General features: G+C 40.1%; 1 protein-coding gene across 3 annotated transcripts in view; it reads right to left on the reverse strand.

Moving 5' to 3' along the window:
- SUMF1 (sulfatase modifying factor 1) overlaps positions 1-25,875 on the reverse strand; it is a 97,708-nt gene that overhangs the window by 49,123 nt on the left and 22,710 nt on the right. For 2 of the 3 annotated variants that reach the window (XM_027586483.1, XM_027586481.1), the window contains exons 3-6: positions 25,620-25,694; positions 4,240-4,322; positions 2,281-2,403; positions 1,423-1,537 (exon numbers count right to left, since the gene is read on the reverse strand). In XM_027586483.1, coding sequence (XP_027442284.1) covers positions 1,423-1,537; positions 2,281-2,403; positions 4,240-4,322; positions 25,620-25,694 — 396 coding nt within the window. The remainder of the gene's footprint in view (positions 1-1,422; positions 1,538-2,280; positions 2,404-4,239; positions 4,323-25,619; positions 25,695-25,875) is intronic. The other variant, XM_027586482.1, reaches the window with a different exon arrangement.

A 25,875-nucleotide genomic window follows, 5' to 3' on the forward strand; every position in this document is an offset into this window, starting at 1 on the left:
AGAGAGAGACACAGCGAGAGAGGGAACACAAGCAGGGGGAATGGGAGAAGGAGAAGCAAGCTTCCCGCCAGCAGGGAGCCCGATGTGGGGTTCAATCCCAGACCCTGGGATCATGACCTGAGCTGAAGGCAGACGCTCAACGACTGAGTGACCCAGACACCCTTGTGTTACATTTATAAGTAAATTTTGGAAAAATTATTTTTGTGTGGAAAATACAAATATGAAAAAATAATGACAGCTGTTTGAAAGAGTGTTGAAAAAAATTATTCTGTGCAACAACAAACCCAGTAAGGTGCTATTTACCCACCGCAAGATTTCTTTTCTCACTATTAAGAGAAAACAACATGTTTTTAACACTGCTTCATTAGTGTATGATTTTGCCAGCAGAAGAGCAATTAAAGGAACTCTCATACACTCGAGGGAAACAAGCCACATATGCACTCTGGAAAACAGTGTATCTCTAAAACCTTTATCAAGAAAGTTTTCTAGTTTTTGACTCATTAATTTCATTGTTGGGAATCCATCTTAAGCAAATCATCAGATATACAATTTAATATTAATGTACAAGATGCTCCTTGTTATACTGTTTAGCAACAAAACAAAAAAAAAAAACCTGTAAAAACACCCCAACAGATAAAACCTAAATGCATGACTTTTTAATAAGAGGCAAATAAATTAGGGCTCATTCAAATGACAGGTTTCCCATCTATTAAAAGACAATATATTTGTGAAAAACTGTTAATGACAGATATAATATTCCTGATATTAAGCAGGGAAAAACAGGATTTCAAGTATTGCATTCAGCGTGACCCTGAAGCAACATGTAAAAAATATGTAGCTGCAAAAAAAATGTACGTATATACATGTATACGTGTGTATATATGTATATACATGTATATGTATTTATACATTTCATATATGGGAGTTAAGAGCAGGGGCTCTGGAAACAAACTGACCCAGTTCAAATCCCAGCCGTGTAACCTTGGGCAGGTTAGTGCTCACCTGGAAAACAAGGATAAAGTAAATGGCACCTACTTTACAGAGCTGAATTCACATTGAGATGATTCACACAAGCGGCTTAGCACCAGGCCTGGAAACACGCAAGCACCCACTAACGACTAGCTGTTATTAGCATCGTGAACACAGAAAAGAGTGGGAGGAAAGGTACCAAAATGCTAACAGGGGTGATCTCTGGGGGGGTGGCAAAATTCCAGGTCCTTTTAATTTTCCCTTTTGTACTCTTCCTGTTTTCCAAAGTTTCTAGAAGTATGATGGAATCAGAAAGAAAACTGGGTTATAAAAAGAATATGTGACTAATCAGTAGGAGCTGCCACGTGCACGAGGGGATGAACGCAGGAAGAGGGCAGCGGATTGGTCAGCACGGGAGCCATGCCTTCCCCCTTCCCAAGTCTCGCTACTCACAGGGGCAGTTCCTTGGAAGCCGTCCTCCCCGGTGTTGGTCACAGGAAACTCGCCCTGCCAAATGTTGGCATAATGCTGGCCTTTCGGCTGCAGTTTGTTGCCCCAGGGGAAAAGTCTGTCAGAAGAGACACAGGCATCAACCTGTCAAACAGGCACAGGCTTCTGGATTAAAGTCAAGAGAAGGAATGCACAGAAAGAGAGAGCATTGCTCACTTGTTCTCAGTGAGCTGTGTTCACATTTCAAATATATAAACAAACAAAGCTTTTAACCAGGACATTTTTTTTTTAACTTCCGCACAACTAGCTCGTATCAAATTCACAACAAGCTCCGTGTTTCCCGAGTACTCAAGAGGCCTGAAATAAATCACGTAACTAAGAGAAGGACTCATCGAAGGCTGGGAAAGTAGGCATCATTCTGGACTTATATGGTAGCACAATCAGCCAGCATCACACCACACTTTTTTATAAAGCCTCTGCTATTTTAAGGAGCCTTTCCTAGAAGATGTGACCCAAACATGAATTTTCTGCCTCATGGCTCTAGAAGCAGAAAAATACCACTGCTTCAGGAGATGTCTAAAATAAGAAAATCCTAAAAGCAAGGCAGCCTGCCAAAAGGCTCTGAGGAGGACTATGTAAGAACAGAGGGGCTGAATGTGGGGAGCACTTTGGGGTTGCAGGGAGCCCGCTTCACCAGACACTGGGTGACCCATGCATCCGTGTCTCCTAAGTCCACGGAGATGAAGAAAGCCTAGGAAGAAAAAGTTGTTATTTTTGTTTAAAATCAACTTTCTAGCCAAAGTAAGTTCCACAGACTTAGAAAAAGGTCCACACACAGACAAGATAAGACCCTCTGAGTACCTATTTTGCAGGCCTCCTCGACAGCTGTATTCCCACTCAGCTTCTGTGGGCAGACGCTTTCCTGCCCACGTGCAGTAGGCAACGGCGTCATTCCAGGAGACGTGGAGGACCGGATGATCAGGCCTGGGAAAGAGCAAAGGCAGAGTGAGGAGGGGCATGAACTATAACAGGAAAACAGGAACCGGCTCCAGCAAAGCACCCATAATCCCCCTCAGTTCAGTCTGGGACGCTGAGGTGGTCCTGGTCCCCAACTCAAGCCCCAGCTGTGGCACATCTGTCACCTTCCACCACAGGTTCCTGACATCCCAGGCTCAAGTGGGCTATAATCCCTCTTGGAACAAGACTCAACACATTTCTTCACTTGCGGGCAGGCCCAGACCCCCACAGAATCTCACTTGGTCCAGTGGATGTAGAGATGCACCACCCACATCGCCCTTTCAGGAAGGAGTACTGCTCCAGCTGCTGGGGAGTGCTCCCTCAGGGTTTTCCACAGCTGTGGAGAGCCACCTCAGAACCACCAATGACAACCACAGCCGGCACATAAAGGCCCAGCCATTTCGGCCCGCCACAGCTCCATCCTATTTACCCCAAAGCCCCCTAAGGGATCAGTGGGGACTTCTTGGACCTGCACTGTGGTCTTGGCTTCTCCCTCTGGCCAGTCCTGCTTCCTCCCCCTCCTCTGCACAGGTGGCTTGGCTTTAAACTTCGTGCCTTCCTACTGCAGATAAGCCGACTATATTTGCCTCATGCTAGCAGATTCCAAATTACTATTTTTTCTAAGCGCACAGAAAGACAAGGAGGGTTGGGGAAAAGTTTGACAATAAGGGGAAAGACACATTCACATAGCACTAGAGAGCTTTAATTCGCTGTTCACACTTTTTCAAGCGGACTACACGCTCCTAGTCCATTCCTGAAACATCTTTGAATTCCCTACAGCAATTCCACCATGACTTTCATTTATTCTTTCAACAAATGTTTATTGAGTACCTATTATGTGTCAGTAACTGTTTTCAGCAATGATCAGAGATGCACTTTTCTAAGAAAATGGACTCAGTCAGTGGATAAAATACATTCCCCTCTGGGTTTTCCTTCTGCCTCAGCTTTTTCTTCTATTAAATTCATGAAAGAAAATGTCAGTTGGGAGCTAAGAGGCCCGGTCGACCTGAGGTACCCAAGAATCCTAGGACTGCCTGTCTCACAGTCTGTTGCCACCACAAAGGCTGCCAGCTTGGGCTTTGCAAGGTTTCTGCCCTTTGTCAAGGGATCACAGCCCCAAAGCTGAACCTCACGTTCGCTCGGCTCCCTGGCAGCAAGCGCAGTAACCAGCAACATTGTCAAAAATAGAGGCTCAAAACTCCCATCTGAAAAAGTGGGTTAGGAGAACAGTTTTCTTGGGCTGTCGAGATGCTGAGTCCTGACCCAACCCTTCTCCATCTCTGGGGCTTAAAGTGCTTGCTACTCTATTTTTGAGATCATTATTTCCTTGCCACCCTGGAGACTTGCTGACCGACTTGCAGCTCTGTGGTTTTTCAGTCAGATGGTGGCTTCAAAGTATGTCAGTCCAGGACTGGAGATAACAAGAATCGTATACCCAAGGCTGGAGCTTCCACAGTGACCACCTGGCCAGACACAACTATTTATCCATAAGACAGATGGTCTTCTTCCTCATAGTGACCTGCTCATGAGAGCGAGCAAATAGGTTGCAAAGATTAAATATGTCAAGAGATTTGTAATAGGCCTGTCAGAGGGTGAAAAAAATCTGCAATGGCAACTCTTTGACAGGCCAAATGAGGAAGGAAGAAGCCACTTAGTAAGAGCCTTCTGTGAGTTAGGGTCTTCACATACATTATTTCCTGCTATTTTATTTTCCTACCAACGAATTAGAATTTGTCATTCTCACTCTTTGGAATCTATTTGGCAATTAAACATGTCCACTGGGAAAAGAACCACCAGCCTCACCTGTGTAGAACAGTAGAGTCGGGCCCTTCTGGGTGTCTCCAGTTAGCGCCTTTAACAGGTAACCACCAGGGAGCAGCCGCAACCTCAAAGCAACCCAGAAAAGCTGAGGTTAGCTATTATGACTCTAGAAAAACACGGACTCAATATGTACAGGAAAAAAAAAAATCTCATGATCTTCAACTTCCATTTCAGTTACCAAATACTTTTACCAGAATATCAAAAATAAAGATTTATATGTAAATAAATCTTCAATAAAAGAGCATTATTTCATATCATAAAGCACTACAATGACTAAACAGATATATGTTTAAATGGTATCTCCAAGAAGTTTTATTTTTTAAGGATTTATTTATTTATCTTAGAGCAGAGGAGGGGAGAGGGAAAGGGAGAGAAAGAATCTCCAGCAGACTCCCCCATGAGTGCAGAGCCCTACATGGGGCTCGATCTCATGACCCTCACATCACAACCTGGGCTGAAATCAGGAGTTAAGACAATCAACCAGCTGAGCCACCCAGGCACCCCTCCAAGAATTTTTAAAACATGCAGTGCTAGCTAATCCACTATAATCTCTAAGAAGTGAGAAACAGGTTGTACTGCTCCTATTTAAAAGATGGGGAAACAGAGTTAACCTTACAATTAAGTGCTGGGCTGAAGGTCAACTAAGGCGGTCAGATACCAAGCTGAAGCATAGGGTAAAATGCTGGAGTGTGTTTTCAAAAGACCCTCATTCAATTTCCAGCCCAACATCAGCTGTGCAGCCCTAAGCAAGTACACTGCTTGTCTGGCTCCTGAGAGTCCTCATCTGTGAAATGGGAGCAGGACTCCTGCCTCACCTACCTCAGACTACAGAGGAGGTTGAATTCAACAGGACTGGGAAGCGCTCAGCCAAATGTTCCCAGGACCTTAACTCTTATTTTACAGTTCTAGTAACCCAAATAACACGAGCAAGTGGCCCTCATTTAGTGACTGGTTAAGAACTTGGCTTTGTAGCCAGTCAAAACAGATTTAAATCACTCACGGTGTGACCCTTGGCAACCTACTGAACCTCTCCAGGTCTGTTTTCTCATGTTTAGATGGAGATCATAACAATAGCCACCTCATGGGTTATGACAAGGAAGAAATATACATAAAGGGCTGACAAGTACGCCTAGCACTAGCAAGCACTCAGTAAAGAGAACAGCTCTCAACCATGGCTTCATGACAGGAGGAGAGCCATAAAAAAAAAAAAAAAATCTTCATCATCACTGTAGCTACTACTAACTAAAGAACAGAAATTTGCAAATGACTCTTGTAATATCTACTACAGCAGACTCAAGGTTATCCCCATGACAATGCTACTGTCAATCATCTGCATCCTGATGAGCTGGGTTGAGTGGAAGAAAAGGGGGATGGTATTCCTGCTAACAATTACAGCAATCACTGAAAACACCAAACTCTATTCTTGTTCTTTTCTTCACATCAGTACAATCAAAACATTCATGGTATTCCAATCACAGTTTGATGGGAAAAAACAAATTCTCTTATATTTCAACGAAAAGAGGCATAATATCCTTAAGGACACCACTGCAAGATGTTCTATTTTTCAGAGTCCAGGAGAGGAAAAAGGCACAGCTTATTTCTATTTCATCCGGGGATTTTTCTCACTGACTAGACTGCCGGATGTTTAGGGTCCAGTGACAGGTAATTCATTCCATGCCAAGGGAAAATGTGCATAGAAAGCCCAGGTTATCTCACTCTTGTGTTTCAGTATCTTCAGATCACTCACTCACCCCCAACCCATCCCAACATTAATCAGATGGGCCACCAGAAGGTTCTATGTCTTAAAATAATAAAAGAACTAAAGACAAATATGGCAAAATGTTAACCTCTGTTAAATCCGGGTGGTAGAAACTAGAATGCCTGTTTTTCTTGTACACTTCGTGTTTTGAAACATTTCATCTGTAGCAACTTAAAAAAAAACTGATTTATTAATCTCTTCTACTACTGATGGGCATTTGGGTGGGTTCCAGTTTGGTGCTATGATGAATAGTGCTTACTTCTATGAACATCCTTAGGAGCTCATGACTTTTAGCAAGTATACACATGCATTTCTGTTGACTGTACACCATGGAGTGGAAATGCTGAATCACAGGGTCTGCATAGGAACAGCTGTAGTGAAAATGGCCAAACGCGAGCTTTAATGGTCCATGTGTTCCAAGGTTTCCTACCCCTTCTTCAGGGGAGACCTTCCATGGAGCTGGCTGATATAAAGGCAGACCGCAGTGGGGCTACTCCAGTGGCCTCCCTTTTCCTTTCCTCTTCCCCTCAATTCACTCTGGTTACAAATATTTGCTGAGCACTCACTATCTGCCAGCCACTGAGTCTGATTCCTAAAAGAGATCTTCAACTCCCAGGAATCCATAGAGTATGATTTAAGACAGTATATTGATAGTATTTAAATTATTTATTTTACATATTTATCTTACATGGTTAATTACACAAAGTTAAGAACAAAATACGGAGCTAGTCACTTCATTTTCCTTCAAAAATGTCTACAAAACTCCAATTGGTGGGTCTAAGTACCACCTTACACATGCTAGTGCATAGTTCTGGCTCAGTTTCCTCCCCACTACACATACACACTTTCTCTCATTTTAGATATCTGCTTTCATTTCTCCCAGGATTCCTCTTTTCTGAAATCTTTCACATGATCTTAACAACCCATCCCAAACAGACCACCAGCTTATATGACTTGAAGTTACGGGGCTACACAATGATCAACAATCTCAGTGATGTGTGCAGTGAGACAGGACAAACAGACTGGCTCGAGATCAGGGCGGGGACACACCACAGTAACACTATCCTTGTCCAAAGGCCACAACCTAGTTTCTCTCCAAGATATTAAGACCTGAAGTATGCAAAAGATATATCTACAGTATTATAATACTATTTCTAATTAAAAATTACAAAATAACCCATCCTTGGCATCCATCCTTCCAAAGGAATACTATAGTTATCAAAAGACACTCCAAAGTGGAAATAATGTATGTAATATGTAACGAAGATAACCTATAAAATAGAATATGTATTTGATTCTGGTTCTGTAAAATATATGCACATGAATATACGGTAGTATACTCAGAAGGAAAAGGCTTGGAAGAATATACTTGCACTTACAGGGGTCAAGACTAAGGGAGTAATATACTTTTTAAGATTGAGCATGTATTAGTATAATAAGAGTTCTCATCTTCAGAACTACTGACATATTAGGCCAGAAAATTCCTTGTCTCAAGGGGCTGTCTTGTGCACTGTACGCTGTTTAGTAGCATCCCTGACCTCTTCCTAGCAGATGCCAGTAGCACCATCCCCCACCTAACTGCAACAGCCAAAAGTGTCTCCAGACATTGCCAAATGCAGAATAACCACTGCACTACAATAATCAGAAAAAAAAAGACCATCTTTCTTAAATGTTAATATATAGTTCATAGAGGCATAGTGGTAAGCACATCCAAGCCTAGAACCAGGCTACCTGAGCCTGAAAAACAGTACCACCTTTTACAAGCTGCATGATCTTGGGCTTCTTAGTTAACCTCTCTAGGTCTGTTTCCTCATCTGTAAAAAATGGGACACTAACACTTCTATCTACCTCCCTGGGTTGTTGTGAGAATTAAATAAGGAAATATACATAAAGAGCTTAGAACAGTACCTGGCACAAAATAAGAATATTATTATTATTCATTTATGTTATTGCATGTTGCAATATTCTCTTAGAACTTTCAAAGAACATACATTCTAATCAGTGAAAATCTGTCCCCTAATACTTCTTCAGCATGGGCCCCAGTCAACCCTTGGCTCACCCTTTCCGGAAGAAAGACAGGCTGAGAAAAGTATTAGAACATTTGTCATTTCCAAAGAATTGTCAAGAAGAGTGTATAGTTGTCATCTTCCATCACAATCATGACGTGAGAACCATCTACACATAAACTAACCCACTCCTGAAGCAAGCAGCACCACAGAGTGGGGCAGGGGAAGGGTGTGAGGGGTGTAGCGGATGCCAGAGGAATCCACATTCACCAAACACTAAACCAGACAAAGCCATGGGACCTGTAAGAGTAGCTATACCACATGCCTGTCTGTGAAGAAGACCGTAAGTCCCCACACTGCAATGATCAGACAACGAGTCAGGAACCATTTCCCCATCTGACACATGATGAAAAAAAAATAGTAATCAAAGTCACCCCACAAGAGGACTGATGCGATCAGAGGTAGGACATCATTCATCCTGGGAATCAGGCCTTAGGAAAGCAGGATGTTTCCCAGCCCAGTTTATGGCACATCCCATCCAATGTCACCAGGTGCCTTCCTTTTCCAAATGTCACTGTTAACGCTATGTTTTTAAAAACTTGTTCTTGAACTCCTGGTTAGTGTCTTGAAAATAAATGCTATCCTACTATGTTTCGGAACTTATGAAATAAAATAACTTTTGAGAGTCACATAGAGCCAGCGAATCAAGGTCATACTGCAAATCAGGATAGCTCTAGTTCCTTGGCTTTAACAGGACGAGACTTCCAGTGTGCTACCTGAGAGTGGACTGGCATCTATGATAAGCCTCATCCTACGAAGAGAACATTTTTTTTTTTTAATGTGGTTGCCCACCTACACATTTTCTATTCAACTGAGACAATTCCAGAGTTACAGCACTCTCTTATATTCAGGGGGAAAAGGACTTTAACTTGACCTATTTCTAGTCAACCATCTCCATAGCAACTGTCTTGGGTTTTAAGTTGAAACAGCTGTACCAGACAGCCAGTAGCCAATTACAATGTAAATAGGATCCATGTGCGTATTGATGTCCCCTTGAGAAATGGACTTCTCAGAGCAAAGACAGCTTTTCTCACCTCTCCCTTGGGGACATAACCAGACTTGTAGTAACAGTTTAATGAAAAGAAATGGAGAAGATATCAAAGGTTATCTTTATTCTTGCCAGAGGTGGTAAATTATGCTTCTTATACACACGCAGCCTAGAATAAAGTCGACACAGGAGAAAGATAGAGCACTGTGTAATTATGCATATTCAAGCGTAAAGATGTCAAGTTCACAACTTTACAACTATTCTCTTAAAAGTTAGATGCATTTAGATAAGCAAATTAAAAAGATGGACGTTTCTTGCAACATAGTATAAACATGACAGTTACCCCTATAAAAACAGCCTGGGAGAATTTTCAACTGGCACCGGTGAACAATGAGAAAGTACAGATCTGTTCAAATTCATGAAGTGTAAATAAAACTGGAGGAGAATCCAGCAGCTGAAGGAATCAAATGGAATAGAAAGCACACAGTGAGTAAAAAATCTCTTGCTTCAGCACCCAATACAAATGTGGAAAGTAAAGAACCAGGCTTGAAAAAAGAGTGCAAAGAAATTCATCATTAAAATAGATAGGTAGTCAAGTCTGACAACTTATTTTAAATTAAATCCTAAATTAGGTACCTTCACTACTTAATAGAATTGGTGTGAGAGAAAAATGCATGCTTTTTCAAGTAGAGTACAAATATTTATGAAACTTAAAACATAACTGAAAATTTTCAGTAACTTTTTGCTTCAGTTCTTAGTGAAATTCCTCATGCTAGGATACACTGAATTCCCATATGGCATCAATCAGTATACTCCAAACATTCATTACACGTCCTTAAGAGAGGAGTGGATACTCTACGCATAGTCATTCATTATACATAATGTGCAAAAAATGGCCCAAGGAATCTTTGGGCTCAAAGAACCCTTAACAGTGATCTAGTTTACTCGTTGTCAATTGTATAGGGAAAGTTGATTTGGGAGTTTCTTCAGTGAAATAAAGAAGAGAAAAGGACTTTTTTAAAAATACTTTTTTACTCTCTCTCTCATGAATAAATAAATAAAATCTTTAAAAAGAAATTTCTGTTGCTTAAAAAAATACTTTTTTACTTCTTTAGGCAAAGAGGTGACCATGTAAATTGATATAACCTATCTTCAAAGCAATCTGACAATACTCATCAAGAGGCCACACCATATGCATACACAGCAAGGAGACTGACTGAGTCCCTTGTTTGTACATCCATATGAAGGACTAGAACAGTCATTAAAAATTATATGGGGGGGCACGTGGGTGGCTCAGTCGTTAAGTGTCTGCCTTTGGCTTAGGTCAGGATCCCAGCCCCGCATCGGGCTCCCCGCTGAGCAGGGAGCCTGCTTCTCTCTCTCCCTCTGTCTGCTACTCCCTCTGCTTGTGCTCTCTCTCTGTGTCAAATAAATAAATAAATAAAATCTTTTAAAAAATTATATGCAGGAAAAATGTAATTGCATGGATAAATGTTTGCCCTTCACAAAAAGTGAAAAAAGCCACTTACAGGCATGTGTGTACAAGTCTACTTAAAAATATGTTTTCATGTAGACACACAAACACTCACACCCCAAGAAAAGATTAGTTAGTACACATACTGAAATGTCTGCAATGGTTATTTCTGGGCGGTGAGATTATGGGTGATATTTAATGTTCTTCTGTGGGTACCATTTTTAATATCTAAATTATCTACACTGAACATACTTTTTCAGATTTTCTAAGTTTTTTCTTTTAGCAGAGCTAAGAGACTTAATTTTACATTGAAAAAACAAAAATAAGCAATATTGAAAGTATTTATTAATTTAATTAAAAATTACTTATATTCACTGTCCTACTGCAAACTTTACTTTTAAATTCATCTTCTAGTTTCATCAATAAGCATACACATTTTAACATATTTTTTCCAGGGGCATGTGGGTGGCTCAGAGGGTTAAGCATCTGCCTTCAGCTCAGGTCATGGTCCCAGGGTCCTGAGATTGAGCCCCACATCGGGCTCCCTGCTTAATGGGGAGCCTGCTTCTCCCTCTGCCCCTACCCTCACTTGGTGCTTTTTCTCTCTCTCGCAAAAATAAATAAATAAAATCTTTAAAAAAACAAAACAAAACATATTTTTTCCAAATATATATTGATCATTTTCATTAATTTTACTAAAGACTCTCCTATGTTTTATCTGGACTTCAGAACAAACATTTTTAGTGGCTACACACAATATTTCATCATGTTGATATATCATATTTACCAAATAATCTCCTAACATTGAACCACTCAGGTTATATTAAACTTTGTTGCTTTATGTGTGTGTGTGTGGCTATAATAGATAATAATACAGTGAACATCTTCAAACATCTTCACTTAGATTTTTTATTTTTTGCTTCTGCTAAATTTCCAGAAGTGGTACCTAAGAGTATGTCTCATAAGTTCTTGCTAAAACTCATTTTCAAAAATCTACCATGTATTTTTAAAAATCTATAACATTAATAGATTTTGTGGCTAATTTCCCTCAGGAAAGAGGGCTAGGCATATGTAAAAGCTCATGGCACTCCAGAGCATTGTATTTATTATAATTCTTTACAAGGAGACTCCATTTAGGCCCCTTAAATTGTTAGTGGCTTACTTAGATCTTTTTCAATGTATAAAACAGGGAAATTTCATAAAGTCTGAATGCCATTTGATTGATTTTGTACTTTTTCCTTCATGCCTTACAAGCTGTGAAGCTTCTGAGAATAAAGGGCAAAGAGAAGACAGAATATAGTAAAAGCATCCTAAGAATGGGAAATTCTCTCACACAGGTTATTTCGGAGGGAAATCAGAATATGAATAATCCCACCTATTTTTGGTAAAAGAGAAGAAAAAGAGGAGAGTCATCACCCCAGAGAGCAACATGACAAAGGGGACAAGGACTCTTGCTGCAAAGGCAGCCCAGATGCACAGTCAGAGATGATCTACTTCCCAGCTGGTCCAGCAACAGGCATCTGCAGAGGGTCACGTAGCATGATGGTTCAACTGCTGCCCCTTGAAACTAGAGGTTGGCACTGAACTAGCTCATCTCAGCCTAGGGCTGCAGGAGCACAGAACAAATTCTGAAGACTCCACAGGGCTGACTTCTTCAGGTCACCAGCCCGACATGAGCATTTCACCCGGCAGGTGGACACTGTGCCAGTGGCAGGATGGTGACTGATAATTCTCTGTGTGGTGACAGCACACAGAGTAGGAAACATTTGCATTTTTTTTTTTTTAACAATACTGTGTATCTTGCAAAGCTCTGCGGGAGCTGGTAAAACAAACACAGGCTTGGCAAGGAGTGGTAACCTGGCTCTAACACTCAAGTATGCCAGGCTTCCCCAGTATGGCTGCATGCTTAAAGCAGGTCTGCTTACAATGTTGCAGTTTTAAAGGTGGGATGGATCTGGGAGGCTATCTATTTAAACTTCCTCATTTTACAGATGAAAAAATGAGCCCCTGGGGCGCCTGGATGGCTCAGTTGGTTAAGTGTCTGCCTTCAGGTCAGGTCATGATTCCAGGGTCCCAGGATCAAGCCCCATGTCAGGCTCCCTGCTAGGCAGGGAGTCTGCTTCTCCCTCTCCCTCTGCCCCTCCCCCTGTTAGTTCGTGTTCTCTCTCTCTCTCTCTAATAAACAAAATAAAATCTTTAAAAAAAGAAAAGAAAAAATTAGCCCTGAAAAGTGGCAGGCAGAGTCAGGAAAAGAACCTACAACCGCAGATTTTCAATTCGTAACTCTTTTCCACTATCCAAGCATTTCCCAACAGCTGTTTCCTAACAGTTTACAAAAAGATGTTTATAGGTAAAAGGGGGAGTCGGTGGTAGAGAGTTTCCACAGTCACATCAGTCTAAGTGGTCAGGAAGGCACTGGGTTAATCAAGTTAAACTAGTTTTTCTTTTTTTTTAATTGCAGAACTTTTCAAAATCTTTAAACTATAACATGTGGTTAAGTTTTGAATAAGGATATACAGTATGCACTGAGCCAAGCAGTTTGCCAAGTGGTTAGTGGGTTCCAGTCCTGCCTCTCTAATTACTAGCTATGTGACATTGGGCAAGTTACTGAACCTCTCTGAGCCTTGGTTTCCTCAATCAGTAAAATGAATACACTAAGAAAACTTATCAAATAGGCTTGCTGTGTGGATTTAGCGTAATAAACGGTAAAGAGATACATATTCTTATGTATATGTGGGTGTCAGTACATTACTAGAAATCTATAAAAACTAATTCACAATGCCATTCATTCATTCATTCATTCAACAAACATTTCATGAACATCTGCCCTATGCCAGCCCTGTGCTAGGCCCTGGGGGTGCAGGAGCAAAACATAAAATCTGGGGATGAAGACAAACAAATGAGTAGATGATTTTAAGCCTGCATTAAGTACTGTGACCAGAAGGAGCTCAGTGAGCTATGGGAGTCCAAGGAGGGGCACCCAACAACAGTCAGGGGGTGCTAACTTTACAAATGCTTCCCATAGGAGGTGAGAAGGAAGAGCAAGTGAAGCAGGGCAGGAATGGGGAGGGCATCCCACACTGGAGGCTGCCTGTATTACAAGTGCACTCCACTTAATCAGAAAAGTTGGGCATCAATACTTTTTGTTAAATGAAACACACCAAAGATCTTCAGAACCTTAGATCTGAAGGGATGCCAAGAGGTCCCTTGGTTTCAACTTACACCCAAAGGCATCTTTTCTACAGTATCCCTAGGATGAACAGGTAAGGCAGGACTGCCCTCACGTGACCAGGGCAGTCCAGATTTACACCTGTTATCTAGCAAAATTAACAGCATCCATTTCACTCTCAAAAGATTTGGACAATAAATTACACGGTCACTCTACCAATAGATGGTCTCCCTGTCTCAGCTTGAACAATTTGGGTGACCCATATCACTTCCTTGCAGGCAGTCCCTCATGTCCAGATCATTCTAATAAATAGAAGGTTCCCAACCAAAGGCTAAAATGAAATGTTTCCCAGAGACCTTCTAACTGCTGGCACTCATTAGGCTCCCAAGGATCACATGGAATAAATCAAATTCCTTTCAGATCACCTTTTAGATGTTTGTAGAAAAATTATAATTCACTCACCTCTGTCTTCTCTAGGTTCATTTATTCAACCTTCTCTGGGCTCTACCATCTCAAAGGGAATCACCACCTCCCCAGCTGCTCAGGCCAAAAGCTAGTAGTCATACTTGAGTCCTTCCTCTCCTTTTCCCCTTATGGGCTCAGATGTACTTCCAAATATCAAACCACTTTTAGCATCCCTACTCCTACCATCCTACTCCATGGCCCAAACAAGTCTCACCAACTATGACAAAACCTATGCAGAAGCCAGAGCAAGCTCTTTAAAATGTTCCCTAGGTCCAACAGCTTCTCACTGAACTTAAGAAGTTCTCTGAGGCTACAAAGCCCTATGTAATCCAACTGCTGCCTACTTTTCCAACCTAACCGTCACCCCCCCCCGCCCCAATCACAATCCCGCTTTGCTTTCTTTCCTTTTTTTTTTTTTTTTTATTTATTTGACAGAGAGAGACAGCGAGAGAGGGAACACAAGCAGGAGGAGTGGGAGAGGGAGAAGCAGGCTTCCCGCTGAGCAGGGAGCCCGATGTGGGGCTCGATCCCAGGACCCTGGGACCATGACCCGAGCCGAAGGCAGACGCTTAACGACTGAGCCCCCCAGGCGCCCCCACAATCCTGCTTTTCATCACTCCCTCATTACTGGTCATGCTGGTTCCTACTCCTCATCTAGGTTTCAGCTCAAGTGTCATTGGAGCCACCCAGACCTCACATAAAAGAGCCAAAAGAACCCAACCACACTACACTGCAGTCACTTTCTATCCTATTACTCTGCTTTATTTTATTCACAAGCCATTAGCATAGTCAGTTAAAAGTTCACTTGTTCAGAGTCTTACAGTTATAACTCCAAGAGATTGAGGACTTATATCTGGTTCCCTGTTGTATCCACAGCACTTAGAACACTGTCTGGCCCATAGCACATACAAGATAAATATCTGTTTAATGAATAAATTCACCTGTTCCTGAGGTTTCCGTGTCTTCCAAACCCTTCCCACTTTGGGTGACCATCTTCTGGATAAATACTGATTTTAGATATAGTCTTTCAGTGGGATATCTATCTGTAAAGAGAGAGAGACTCAGCTCCTGGCTTATGAGTTTTACACAGTGGGAAAGGTCCTAGGATGGTCCTCAGGTACTAAAAGGTCAGTGCCACCCTCAACATTATCTAGAACTGAGGCAAGCCATTTCCCCTCCTGGGCCATGGTTGCCTCATCTATAAGAGGAAGGTTTTTTTTGCCAGATGTCTTTGAAAGTTCCATTGATTCTAAATTCTCATTTTTGCATAAGTTTTTCTTAAAGCTGGATATCTCCTGGGCATGACTCCCTTACTCAATAGTCAATCTTTGTCTCACTTTACAGGTTTACAATGCAAACACCAATATCTGGGAGGTATGGGATGTCAAAATCATTATTACTTCTTCATCCATGTCAGATCTCAAAAAACCTATGACTTGACAAGAAACTTAAGGACTCCTTAAAGAGACATATCAAATCTGAGCCTCTGGAACGCCAGCATGCCTCAAATTCATGCTCATTCTGATCAGGTGCCTTACTTTGGAGCAAGATGGAAAAAAACTGGGCCCTGTTATCCTATTATGTTGGGTTCTCACCTTCCAGAGTTATCAAGCTTTGCTTCCTGAGCCTACACCACACTGACTCCTAAATCAGACAGACAACTATTCTTTTCAAAAACAGACACAAAATACAGTTGTGTGACTATGTTTTCTTCTTATCTTATCCAATCAGCCAGGCCTGGGCTGCCCTTCCCAAATAACTCAGTTACAGTGAACCCACCTCAACCCTGATTGACTAAACCAGTGTTCTCTTGCCAAGGAAAAGCTACTTTCCAACATGAGACAGTTCATACCAGGTCTGAGCCCTATAGCTTTCAAAAACTAAATGATCCAACAGATGATACCCAAATGGCATTCTTTCTTTTTTTTTTTTTTTTTTGACAGATACTTATTGCTTATTAAGTGACAGTTACTATGCTGGGAACATAGTGGTAGAGTGCATTCTCTCCCACCATCACAAAACATACCTGGGAAAGGGAAAGGCATTCAACAAATACCTACACAAGTAATTATAAGTGAGATAAATGACATAAAGAGAAAGCACAAGAAGCCACAAGAGCAAATAAATGGAACAACCTAAATCTGGAATGTGGGACAAAAGACCATTCAGCATTTCGAATGGATTTCCCAGAGTAAACGGCTAAAATCAGACCATACAAAGCAAAAAGTTGAGTGGCCAGTGCATAAGAATATAGTAGGTCTTTCAAGCAATGCTTTGTTCTAGTTGATCCCAAAATGAGTTCTTCCACATCTGCAAGGTTTCCCTTAAATGTCTCTTCCACACACAGGCCTTCTCCCATGATCAACCTAACAAACACAGCTCTCCAGGTACCTCCCCTAACTCCTCCCCAGCATTCCTCACCACAGCACCTGCCAATGCCCTTCTTAATTCATTTCTCAATGTTATTTCATGCTACCTCCAGGACACTCCAGGATGGTATAGATCTCATATACTCTTATTCTTTTTGATAATTTTAAAACAGATGATGTGTGTGTTTCAATTTTTATTTCTCTAAAACATTTGATATAAAAAACTCATAAATCAGAGAAAACATCGAATTTTGGTTTATCATATCCCTTAAACTCTGAGCACCTAAAGGGCATGGGGAGGGCTATCTTTCATCTCTGTATTCTCAGGAATAACACAATATCTAGAAGACAGTAGGACATTTTTGATTGCTTGCCCAACAGACCACATTTTACACCAGAAAGCAAACTTTCAAACAGAGGGAGGCAGATTCATTTCCATCACCGGAAGAAGTCAAAGAACACATCCCAGGGCTAATGGCAGATAATCAAGGAGGCATGAATCCAAACAACTCAAACAATATGTGCCTGTATATACTCAGAAGAATTAAAAGCAGGGACTCAGACACTTGCATGCCAATGTGCATGGCAGCATTATTCACAAAAGCCAAAACAGCAATTAGATGTTAAATAGCTGGAAACGATATAAATGTCCATTAACAGATGAATGGATAAAGAAAATGTGGTCTATAGAAACAAAGGAATATTATTCAGCCTTAAAAAGAAATGAAATCTGATACATGCTGTAACATAAATGAACCTTGAAGACATTTTGTCAAGTAATGTAAGCCAGACACAAAGGACACTTCCATGAGGCACCTAGAACAAAGAAATTTATAGAGACACAAAGTACGATCAAGGTTACCAAGGGATGGAGGAAAGGGAGAATGGGAAGTTATTGCTTCCTGGGTAGAGTTTCTGTTTGGGATAGTGAACAAACTCTGGAAATATATAGTGATGATGACTGCACAACATTGGGAATGGACTCAGTGCCAATGAACTGTACGTGTTAAAATGTTAAGTTTTATGTTTTTGTATATTTTGCCACTCCCACACACAAAAAAAGGGGGGGGAATATGTCACTGATATTCCTCCAGCCAAGGACTCTGAGATAATCCAAGAGGATTATTTATTCCACAATAGCAAATCCTTTCAAAATATCATTGCAACTTGGCAGAGTGCTATATATGGCATTATCAAATCTTACAAACGGGCAACAGTAAAGCAAAGGAAAGAAAATTTAACTCAATTTTCAATTAGAGATAGTGCACTGAAAGAAGCCAGCATAAATGACATTTACTAAAAGACTTTTTATGTGCTAAGTACTGTATTAGACGGTTCTTCATACATTACTTAATTTGGTCCTTACAATACTCTACCAGGTAGGCATTATTACCCCTACAAGAAATTGATTAAAACAAGCAAAATGCTAGTTACAGTGAAGGGAAAAAAAATAACCACAGCATTGTGCTGGCATAAAAGGAATGAACAAACAAAACTACAATATCAACACTAGCAGTAGGCAAGACAAAACTTGTGGCCTATACCTACCACATTACCAGATTGAGTGCCTTAAAAAAAAAAAAAGAAAAGTCAACATTCTCCTGAGAATTATAACAAGACCTGAAACTTAATAATGAAGGGAAAAGAAACTGAACCAGTACCAAAGCCAAGATAACCCAGATGTTGGAATTATCAAAGATTTTAAAAGAGCTATTATAACCATCAGCTATGAAGTAAAGGTGATATTCTTAAAATGAATAGAAAGATAGAATTCTCAGCAGAGAAACATGAACTATATTTTAAAAAGAAACTTTAGAATTGCAAAATACAATATCTAAAATTAAAAAGCTCACTGGATAGGCTCAAGAGCAGAATGAAAACGACAGAAAAAAGAGGGAACTTGAAGATACAGCAATAGAAAGTACGGAGCCTGAAGAACAGAGAGAAAAAACCATTTTAAAACAATGAACAAAGCCTCAGGAACCCATAGGATAATATCTGACACTCATGCAATGGAGTCCTAAAAAGACAGGAGAAATGAATGCTGAAAAAAATATTCGGCATAATGGCTAAAAACTCCCCAAATGTGGTTAAAGACATAAATTCACAGACACAAGAACCTCAACAAATAGGATAATCTCTAATCTCTAAGAAAATAATGTCCAAATGTCCAAATCATAATCAAACTACAAAAGGCAAGATTTTTTTAAAGTCTTGAAAGAAACCAGAAAATAATAACACCAATACGTATAAGAGAAGAGTGATTCAAAAGGCTGAAACCATGTGACCAGAAAAGAATGAAACTACATTTTCAAAGTGATGAAAGAAAAGAAGTGCCAGTCCACAGCTCTGTATTCAGTGGAAATAGCCTTCAGGAATGAAGGGGAAGTAAAAACATTCTCAGATGAGGAAAAACTAAGAGAATTCATGGATATAAGACTTGTTCTCAAACAAATGCTAAAGGAAGTTATTTGAGCTGAAAGGAAATGATACCTGACGAAAACAGGAAACTTCTGGAATAAAGTGCAACAGAAATGGTTTGGGTAAATATATTTCTTCTTTAAATTAAAAATATATATGTGTGTGTGTGTGTGTGTGGATGTCACAAGCAAATATTGTAACATCATCTCAAGTCTTTTCCAAGTATGCAGATGTACTACATAAGACAATTACAGCATGGGGTAAAGGAACCTATATGGTTATAAGGCACTTATATTTACGTGAAGTGTTAAAATATTAACTCTTGTGATAGACTACGAGAAGTTAAGTACACATATGGTAATCTTTACGGCAACTACTAATAATAACAAAGATAGAGCCAAATGCAACAAATTAAAATGAAATATATAAATGGAATATACATCTATATGTTCAAAAGTGGGTTTAAGAGACATGGAAGAGAGCCTGACAAAGGCTGACCAATGCCTAACTGGAGACCCTGAGAGAGATAAGTAAAAACGAAGGAAAGGCAGTATTCAAAACAATAATGGTTAAGAATAGTCCAGAGTTGTTTAAAAAAATGCCAGTCCTCAGATCCAGGATGCACAATGACACTCAAGCCAGATAAACGAAAGAAATCAACTCCTATAAATATCATAGACCAACTGTATAACAACAAAGACAGGATTTAATCTTAAAAGCAGCCAGAGCCAGGGGCACCTGGGTGGCTCAGTCAGTTGGGCATCCAACTCTTGATTTTGGCTCAGATCATGATCTCAATGTCAGGGGATCAGCCCAGCCAGGGCCATGGAGCTCCGCTCTCTGCAAGGAGTCGGCCTGAAGTTCTCTTTCTCCCTCTGCCCCTCCCCCCAACCTGTGCACTCACACACCCACGTGCGCTCACTCTCAAATAAATACATTAAAAAAAAAAAGGCATCCAGAACCAGATCACCTACAAAGGAACAGCAACAGATTATGTATGAATGACAACAAAAGAAGCCAGAAAACAGTGAGATCAACCCTTCAGTGTGCGGAGAAAACGTAACTGCCAACCTAAAGTTTTTACTAAGTGACAATATCTTTCAACAATAAAACAAAATTAAAGATATTTTCAAACAATTAATAACAAGAACATTTACTACCAAAAGACGTCCTGTAGTCAGAATATACATTCTTTCTGAGATGCAGAAAGGAAGGCACAGGTAGTAGTAATGATAGCAGTAACCAAATATGGATTATACAGAAATGGATTAATTATATCTAAGCACTGGAGGAAGAGAACAAATTAGAGTGAAATAGTGGGTATCAGTAATACGTAAGTTGGATGGGGATGATTAGAGCAAGGTCCTAGTATTATACGGCAGAAAAATTAAGGGACTAAAATTTAGACTTTAAATGTGAGCATTAAAATAGATAGTTTAGTAAATGAAGAGACATACAGTATCTAACTTCTAAGCAGACAAGTGAAGTTGGAATAAGGAAGAAATAGAAAAATATACAAGAAATAGAAGAAAAAACAGGATAGAGACAAAGCAAAGAATAAAATGGTAGAAATAAAGCCAAATATATCAGTAATCATAATAAACTACATATAAACATAAATAAACTAAACTCTTGACTGAAAGACAAAAACTGTCCGAATGGACTTTCTAAAAACAGTTATATACTCTTTACAAGAGATATACTAAAAACATAAAGATACAGAAAGATTAAAAATGAAAAGATGAGAAAGTATATATTAGACAAAAGAAAGCTTGTGCACCCATGTAGGTAACAAAAAACAGACTGAAGATAAAACTTATTAGAGAAAAAGAGAATCCCTATATGTCGAAACTGAACAAGAAAGATACACTTCTACACTTATGCAGTTACACTTCCAAGCTTAAAAACAAAGCTTTGAAAGATATAAAGCAAAAACAGACAGAATCACTAAGAGAAATGATGTTGGACATTAGAAAATATTTAGATATAAACAATTACAAATAAATTACAAAACTGCTGGAACTAAAAGGATTATTTAGAAAGAAATCCATAGATCATAATGCTTAAAAAAGACGGCCCAAAACTTTGAAAACGAAGCATCAACTTGAGAAGTCCAAAAAAAAAAAAAGAGTAGCAAAGAAGTTAAGTGATTTTCCTCAAAACCAGCTGGTAAGCGGCATAGCTGAGGTTTAAAACCAGGTCTCCTTCACTCAAAGGATGTGGCTGTGATCTTTTCCTTATGGCTTTTCTGAATAAACAAGCCCCAAAATCAGTTTGAGAGAGAAAAGTCTTGGCGGCCGTGTGAAAGAAGAAAACTCTTAAAGCTGAACTGAGGTTGTCCAAGGAAATGGTGGTTAAGCTACCAGAAAAGTAAAACTTCCAATATCAAAAAAGAGGTTGAGCAATTCATCCACCAGGCACATGTTTTGAGTTATTTTAATTTACTTTTCCTACGTACTGGAACTTGGCTTTCTGAACAGTTTCTGGCTTGGCTTATACTATTTAACTTACTAAAGCTTTTCTAAAAATTATTTTTGGGGTATGACCTCAGAATCTTGCTGGGCCCCAAGGCATTTCTCATTATAACCCATGCACATTTAGGTAACTGAATCACATCCTTACTAATGCCTCTCTTTCTAGCTTAGAGTCTTTGCCCAGTTGTGATTATGTAAGACACAGTCACGCTGCAACTTTCCCTGCCTTTTGTCCTGGTCAAGCATCATTCGAATAACACAGCACCCAGCATTTACTTGGGCAAGATATGCTGTCCCAAAATTGTTTTTTACTTAAGAAGAAGATGAAGAAGAAGATGATGATGATGTCGTCTTAGTAATTCTGATTCCTCACTGAAACTGGTTTTCAGTTAAAAAGAACTTCTCAAAATAACCTACCCTCCTCCTTTATCAAGGACACCTATTCAAAAATTTATTTCCTTAAAGTGTTAGCAAATTCAGAAAGTGCCAAACCACAAACCAAGAGATAATCGTTTCTCAGGCTCCCACCGACAGCAACTGTTTTCTCCCCACCCCATGGCCATCCCTCATGTCAAAGATTTATGAGCTATTTTAATAACACAATTATTAAAATGAAGCATACTTTTTAAATATTAAGTAATTTAACCACTACCTTTATTTCAACAATAGAAGGTTATCTTGAATAAAATACCCCAAACCAAAACAACACAGCAACCAAAACTAGCCTTAATCCTTTTTAGGATTTAGTGGCTATACCTTTTAAGACGTCTGTTTCAAATTGAGTATTCAAATAATAATCACAACTAAGCAGATTTCAGCATGCACATATGCTCTGTTTTAAACCATTAAATTCACACAATTTCAGATATTTTTGTGAGCAAACCCTAAAAGCCAGTTCAATGTCTTGCCTCAAACCTCTATATTAAAAAAAAAAAAAATCTACCTAAGATGACAGCAGCAGCAGCAGCAGCATAGTTTTTGGATCGCCCCAAATCTATGCATAAAACCACACAGAACAACTGAATAACAACATCAAGAACCCAAGAACAATGTACACAGCCAATGCCATTTATCTGAGGTCTTGCCATTGGGTTCAAACACAAGTCTGATCAGGCCTGTGGATCCAGCTACCAGTTTGCAGGAAATGAAGAGGCCAGGGAAAACAGGTGAGCTGCACCATGAGAGGGCAAACAACAAGATTCAGACCATGGCAAAGTCCACAGGTTAATCGCACTGTATTCTTCCAGAGATAAATTGTTAGGGATGAAAAACGGGGCAGGGGGATGGAGCAACGGAAAGGAAACCTGTGATTAAAAGAGTCTTTTTTTTTTTAATTTTATTTATTTATTTCACAGCGAGATAGAGCCAGAGAGCACAAGCAGGAGAAATGGCAGAAGGAGACGGAGAAGGAGGCTCCCTGCTGAGCAAGGAGCCCAACGTGGGGCTTGATCCCAGGGCCCTGGGATCATGAGCTGAGCGGTAGGCAGACACTTAACTGACCAAGCCATCCAGACTCCCCAAGAGAGTCCTGAAAAAGACACAAATTTACCCTTAAATGGATAGGATTAAACCCTAGTAGCCTTGGGATGTACAACTGGTGATAATACTATAAGGAAATATAGGGAAGCATTTACTTTAAAAAGCAGAATAATGGCAACTTTAGGAAAAGAAAAGGGCAATAAGGCTATGGCTCATGGAGGGGTTTACTGGGGCAGGCAGAGAAATTCTATTTCCTGACTTAGGTGATGGTTATAAGCATGTTTACCTTAGGATAACTAAGTAAGCTAAACATTTGCTTTGTGTGGTTTTCTGTATTTGTGTTGTTTATTTTTTAAGGAAAATTTATATCACTGGTATAACCTGTCACAAAAAGAACATTTATGACAACATTTAAAATAATTTACATTTATTTAAAAGTTACATGAAACATTTAAAATAATTCTATGAAAATAAACAATATTATAAAATAACTATATGGAAGTAAACAATATTACTAAATTCTAGTTAGCTGCTGTAGCCTGGGAAGGTTCCAAGGCTGATTTTGTGTGTTTAAAAGGTAACTAACAAGTGTTGCTGAGTGTTAATGACATGCTACCCCCGAAATGAAATTTCTGTCTTGACTTACACAGGTCTTGAAAGAGATCTGAAAAGGGAATAACTTTCTCACTCCATGATTCAGGATTACCTTATGCTTTGCCACATATTACCTTAACTCATCTCCTGTTTCACTTCAAGTCTTCTCCTGGACCATCCCATGTCCTATGCTTCTGGAAACACTGGGTTAATAAAAGGTCTGGCAGGGGAGCCTGGGTAGCTCAGTTGGTTAAGGGGTTAAGTAAGCATCTGCCTCGGGCTCAGGTTGTGATCCCAGGGTCCTGGGATCCCCTGGGATCCCCTGGGATGGAGTCCCACATCAGGCTCCCTGCTCAGCGGGGAGCCTGTTTCTCCTTCTCCCTCTGCCCCTCCCCCTGCTCATGCGCTCGCTCTCTCTCTCAAATTAAGAAATAAAATCTTAAAAAAAACAAAGGTCTGGTGCATGAGGGTATGTCAGACCTAAGAGGGGGTTGAAAAAACAAAAACTTAGCACTCTCAAATCATCAACAGATTCATTTTATTCATTCCAGCCCTTTCTAAACACGCTTAAAAGGTTTACTCTTCCATTATGAGCATTTAAGCAAGAGACCAACACGAGGCTCCTGTGAGAGCTGCTTGTTATCGTCCTAGTTACAAGCACACACACTTTGCTAGGTACTTAGAGGGCACCCTCAGAGCCTAGCAATAATCTGCCTTTGCCTTTATGCCTAATGTGTTCGGAGGTTCTCAAGTGACAAGAGGCCCTGTATCTGAAAGAGCAAATTTCAAAAATAAGTACAAAGGCCCTCCCTCATCTGAACTCCATATCTTAAAACAAGGCACCACATCCTGAGCTGCTGGCTCATCAACACTAGGCCAATGTGACCTCAAAGCCCTTTAAAAAAAGAAAAAAAAAAAGGTGTATCATTACATAATAGACCTATAATAAAAACTTGTAATGAGGAAAAAAAAACCCTGAAATTCAAACAGAGCTCGGTCATGTTTTAAAAACATTTATGTAAAATACATAGAAAAAAGTGGCCCGATTCTCCTATAAATGAATCGAGAGCAAGTCTGCTTTTACCTCCTCTCCCCCACCACCTTTGCTACATTCATTTGAAGAGAAAGAAAACGGGAGCCAGGACGGTTTAATTTTTTTGGCACTGCTGCTCGCAAAAGAGAAGAACAGTGACGCCAACACATAAAGACCAAGTTCAGGCAATTGAAAGGGAACCTGTGTAACAAAGGAAGATTAGGGTTGAATTCCTGTCTTCAATCTCTGTATCTTAATCAGTCCCCTTGCAACCCCATTTCCTCTCTTCTCTCACTACCTCCTGCCTCTTCTGCATTCCCTTCCCTTTGTTTTGTAAACCCTCAACCTCCTAGCTTACGTACAATCCTTCCCTTGTTTTTCTGTTTTCTGGCTCCTTATGAGACATGTGTAAACAAATACTCGAACATACAGAAATCCCAAGTTCTGCTCACTACGCAGGTGCTTATGGAAGCCCAGTCCACTGTTTCCATGATTTCTGAGAAAAACACACCGAATTCACATTCCCTGGATCCTCTCTGTGAAAGCAGGTACACCCTTAGATGATAAGACCAGTTCCCTGGCTCAATTTCCTATGAATACCCAGAGCCAAAGGTCCTTTCATGAATACTTCACTGATTGTAGGAATTCATGAATGTTTAAATAGGAAGCTCTCTCTCCACACTAGCACCCGATGAGATCAAGACTTTACGTACAGAAGTTAAAAAAATATTCACATTTAACCCTCCATTCTAGAAATGACTATAAGCAAAGAAACCCAGAAATGTCCAGAGCCTAGCTAAGCCCTCCTCAGCAACACAATGTGTCACTCGGGTACACAAGACAGAAACTCAAGTCAGACCTGACACGTTTTCAGCTACCATCCTGAACTTGTGCCATTTTCCTCAAGACATGGGGCCTTGGCCCATGGGCCTGCTCTCATGGGCAAATCTAGAGCGGGAATGGTGAGGTGCTAGGCGGCTGAGGAAGGTGCACTGGTAGTTTGGAGTTTTCACCCAAGCCCTTTCCAACAAGCAGTAGAGAGATATGAGAGCCTGTTTAGACATTACTTACTGCCTGTTGGATATCAGTCTTCACTTGCTCACTCAACATGCCTTCAAAGACAAAGGAGTCACCAAACTTCTCAGCCTAAAAGGAAAGAAGGAAATAAAAATCCAGAAAGGTTGTACCCACATATTTCACATGTACTGTTTTCTTTGTGCACCGTAAAAGTGATTGTTCTTGTCCAAATGAACTTTAGTTTTTCTTATGACTTCCCAGAGGATTCAGAAATGACTTAAAAGCATCTGGCCTCCTATTAAAACAGGTT

This window comes from Zalophus californianus, chromosome 1 (assembly GCF_009762305.2).
Source record: "Zalophus californianus isolate mZalCal1 chromosome 1, mZalCal1.pri.v2, whole genome shotgun sequence".
Taxonomy (NCBI): Eukaryota; Metazoa; Chordata; class Mammalia; order Carnivora; family Otariidae; genus Zalophus; species Zalophus californianus.